Raw genomic sequence first — 4,525 nt, 5'->3', positions numbered from 1 at the left:
AAGAAACATCGTATTTTATAGCTTAAAAAAATAAAAATGAAAAGATAAGCAAACGATTATTAGCGAAAAAAATATGAATGAAATTTTATGCTAAGCGCGCGAAGTCAAGTTCCTCGCAAGTTTATCACATTTTAATATTAATCGCCCCATTTAATCATTTCTTCATAGTCGCCAAATTATTTTTTTAAAAATAATTAATTTTAATTTTTCTCAGCTTCTAATAAATAAAAACAGTTGAAACTTTAGATTTTTCAATTGAAAAATATGTAGATTAATATGGTATAAAAAATTCATACCTTATAATTCAACATTTTTTCATCCTCAATTTAATTTAATAACAAAAAATAATGAATAATTATCAAACATTATTTTTTTCGTGAAATTATCTTTGGGTCAATGAGCTTTATGAGTGGGTGCAATTTTTTTTAATTGCTTCATTAGCTTTTAAAATATGACTAAAAACGCAAAAAGTGCAATTAACATTAAGGGGTCCGAGCTTTGGATAGCTCTCCTGACCAAACTATGGGGACCACATTTCCCAGATTGCGGCTATAGATATTTCGAAGATTAAAAATCCAAATATGTAAAAAAAATATATGTTTATTCAGAAAAAGTACGCTTTTGTGCGTGATTTTGTAACTTAATTAATAGTTAGCACAAAACAATTAGTATATTTGAGGTCACCCCCAGAAACCATTAAGATTGGCACTTAGTACGTGAAAATCCGATCATTAGAACAAAAGTTATTCAGGGTGCTGTCTTTTTTTTTTTTTTTTGGACTGTGCATATTGCATATTAAAAAGAATAATATATCTTTTAAAAGAGCAATATCGAATATTACTGAGATATGTAGATTGTTGAGTAAATTTGTAAGAACTAACTAGTGCTATCCCATCACTACACAGTGTAGGAACTATCTGGGCCAATGAATTGCCCTACCTGGACACTCCGGGGTGCAGACCCCCCAACAAGGACTAATATCCATGTCCCCCAATCTCTTATAGTCCAACGATTCAGCCCTCGAAGCAGCTGAATTACAAGACTACGCAGCTGGTTTCAATCAATTTGAGAAGTAATTTTAAGCTTAATTATGTTTTGTTTTGAAACTTAATGTTTAATTAGTAACGCCATCTACAATCAACATGTTACAAAATTTTTCTATAAATAATCATAGTTATGTGTATACGGAAAATAAGTAAATAAAAAAAAACAAGTATTTATGAGAAAATTAATAAAAAAAAATTCATTTAAAAAAGGGATTTTTTGTTTCGGCTTTAAGTAAGTTCGGATAAAGCTAGTCATTATTTTATAACAGCATTTTAATTTTTTCTTTTATCAGTTGATGAAACAGTTCATAAACTTTTTCAAATTATATATTTAAGTGTACAGTTTTCTCGCGTTTATTTAAAATACTAACATTATTAAAGTTTATCAATAAGTGTATAAAAATGTGCATACATTTTATAAAAAATATTTTTTTCCGAGAAACTATTAAACTGCTTTTTTTTCTTTAAAATTTTTTGCTTACACATAAACAATTGTAAATCTTAATTGTATTACAAATTATGTTAATTTCAATATGCTATTTTCCCGCAGAAAGTTTTCTAGGAAGGAGTCTTACAGATTCATGCAATTTAAAAATATGATAGATGTTAAAATAGAGTAAAATTTCGCCTATAAACATTTCATAAAATATGAAAATAATAAAAACCGCATGCACCTATTTATAAATCATTGAAATCATAATGGGATAATTAATGCTCAGTACATAAATTACAGTACTGTAATTTAAAATTTATTCATTTATTTTTTATTAATTGTTATCTTTTTCGTGCATGCCAGTACTAAAAAAATATATTAAATATCAGTTGAAAACATAAGTATATTATGTCTAGGTAAAAATAGGCTTGAAAGTAAACAAATAAAAAAATAATAATAAATATTAATACAATTTATAAAAATAAACTTAATAATATTAAATAAAGTAAAATTTTTTTATATTAAAATATTACACAGGAATTATTTTTTGTGCAATATTTTAATATAAAAAAATATATGTATTGAATGGAATTATTACGATATTAAAAGGACAATTATAAATAACTAGATTAACTAGGATATAGATTTGCTCTTGGAATTGGATAGTTGTACTTCAAGAAGAAGAGAGCGGATACCCACTCATGTAACCTTTGATCTTAGTGTCAGAGGATCGCTTATAAGCAAAATGACGTTTGTTAAAGTTGAGCTAAGATTATATCTATAAATTAGATCTATAAATTAACGTGAAGTTAATTAAATACAACGAATCGAATTTATTGAAATATAATTTTTCTCGTCTACGTCTCTTACTTAATTTAGATTTGTTTTTTGTTCATGTATTTTATTGTAACCGTGTTATTTTTGTTTTGTGTACCTGGCAATTTCAATGCATAATTAGTTAATTTATATTCTACATGGCTTCCTGCCAGTTTTTGTGTTAAGTTAGAAATATACAGCGAAAGAATTGAAATTTTCGTGAAAGAATCTTTGTGAAAGAATATAGAATGTGGCACTTAAGAGAATTGATACTTGACAGGATTGGCTTACTCTAAATAGAATGAAAAGAACAGCTGATAACGTAAACAAATGCCACGTTTCAACAACCAATCAGGATTGAGATACCCACTCTATGTCACTTGCTGGTATCCCAAAAAGTTCAAATGTTGACTTACTCGTTTAGGTAGAGGAATTCGGTCATGCATGTAATCCACAGCAAACTTAATTGTCTCCTTTATACTGGTGTCTGTAGGAGCTTTGCTTACAGCGTCCGCCCATAACAGCATAAGTTTGATGGATGCTTCAATAAAGTACTTTGGATATTTATCTAATAACGCTTCTTCAATGACAACTAATTCCACTTTTTCTGGCTAAAATTTTTTTATAACTTTTAGTCAAACAGAAAGGAAAAAATAATTTACTAAAAACTCTTATAATATGCTGATTAAACTAAGGAATGCATTATTTATACAATATTTTTATGTATTAATGGATTCGAAGAGATGTTAAAACCATCTTCTGCTAAAGAAATATTTTTTTTTCTTTCTTCAAAAAAACGTTTTTAAGTATTTAATTACTTAAAATCCATACAGAAAAAAAAATCCAAATAGATTCAGATCAGCAAAATATTTTTTTAGAATTCTCGCTATTTTATTAAAAATGCGTAATTGAAAAAATACAAAGAATAAGTGTACGAAAGTTTACCACTAAATTTGACTATAACTTTCGTATAAATTTGGGATATATATTGAGTATCATATAATTTAGTTTTAGACTGCGGCTGTTAATTTGGCTCTGGTTTTTTTCTGCATTACACAATTGGAGATTAAATTGCTTTGAGCTTTAGTATGTTTAGTTTTGAGTTCAGTTTTGAGTTTAGTACTTTGAGTATCCATTTGCAGTTTTTAGGGCTTTTTTTTCTGTTTTAACAATAAAATCTGAAGAAAAAAAAACAGAATTATGCTTATTAGTTCCTATAAATATCACTTTGTTACCTGTATTATTTTTGCTGAATAATTTATTTATTTGGAAATATAAAGCGTAATGGTGAATGCAAACGCAATAAAATACATTTATTCATTAATATTACTACTACTTCTTAAACTTTTCAAGGACCGTACGAACACTGGGAATATTCCAAAATATTTGGAATTTCATGCGACGTAGATATGAGGTCTGCGTTGCAGTCAGCGATAGAAACTTCGAAACTTTTTTGTTGACATGTTGTTGTTGAACTTTTTGCTTTTGTACATTTGTAGTTAAAATGAATATTCACTTAGAGTCATTTTCTCTTTATGACGCTTCTGCTTTTAGATCGAAAAAAAAAATCTAATTTCCCTGAATAACTTTTGATTTGAGGATTGGTTCTTAGACTGAATCTTAGTTAGTCAAGGGTTGCCCGGAAATATTCAAATTAATTTGTGCAGATGATATTTTCAATTAACAATTTAGACACAAAAAAAGTTCGTTCTCTGAATAAGAACACTTCTTTTAGATGAATTTGAATTTCTGACTCTCGAAATAGTGGGCCTAGTCTTAATCTGGGAAATATGTTCCAAATAATTTCGTGAGGAGAGCAGCCCTAAGTATGGACCCTCGAGAATATTAGCGAATCGAAAATTTATAGCACAAAATAGAAAAATTCGTTGATTCAAATATAATTTCATGTAAAAAAGTAATTTTTGATAATAATTAAGAATTTTTATTATTGTATTTAAAGAAAAATGTTTATAAAATATATTTTGCTTTGGCTTTATTGATACAATATCAGAAAGCACTCTGTTTTGTGGATATAATCGTGTGGGCTGATGCAAAAATTATATTTTTTTTCCGGTTTTTTAAATAAAATTTCGTTCCTTTTTTTTTCTTTTTTTTTTAAAAACTGTTGTTTGTTATTTTTTTACTTATTATTCCCCTCCCTTTTTTTCATTTGTCTACAAATTTTCTTTGTTTTATTCTACATTTTGAATATATATATATATATATATAT

The 4,525-nt window shown here is 27.1% G+C and overlaps 1 protein-coding gene across 1 annotated transcript in view; it reads right to left on the bottom strand.

Moving 5' to 3' along the window:
* The window catches only part of LOC107439690 (sn-1-specific diacylglycerol lipase ABHD11-like), a gene marked incomplete in the record, with an annotated part of 28,781 nt that overhangs the window by 8,031 nt on the left and 16,225 nt on the right, over positions 1-4,525 (bottom strand). Inside the window, 1 exon segment of the mRNA XM_043045197.2 lies at positions 2,712-2,906. Within this exon segment, the coding sequence (XP_042901131.2) occupies positions 2,712-2,906 (195 nt within the window).

Source organism: Parasteatoda tepidariorum, chromosome 2 (genome assembly GCF_043381705.1).
Source record: "Parasteatoda tepidariorum isolate YZ-2023 chromosome 2, CAS_Ptep_4.0, whole genome shotgun sequence".
Lineage (NCBI taxonomy): Eukaryota > Metazoa > Arthropoda > Arachnida > Araneae > Theridiidae > Parasteatoda > Parasteatoda tepidariorum.
This window is presented reverse-complemented; position numbering and strand designations above follow the sequence as displayed.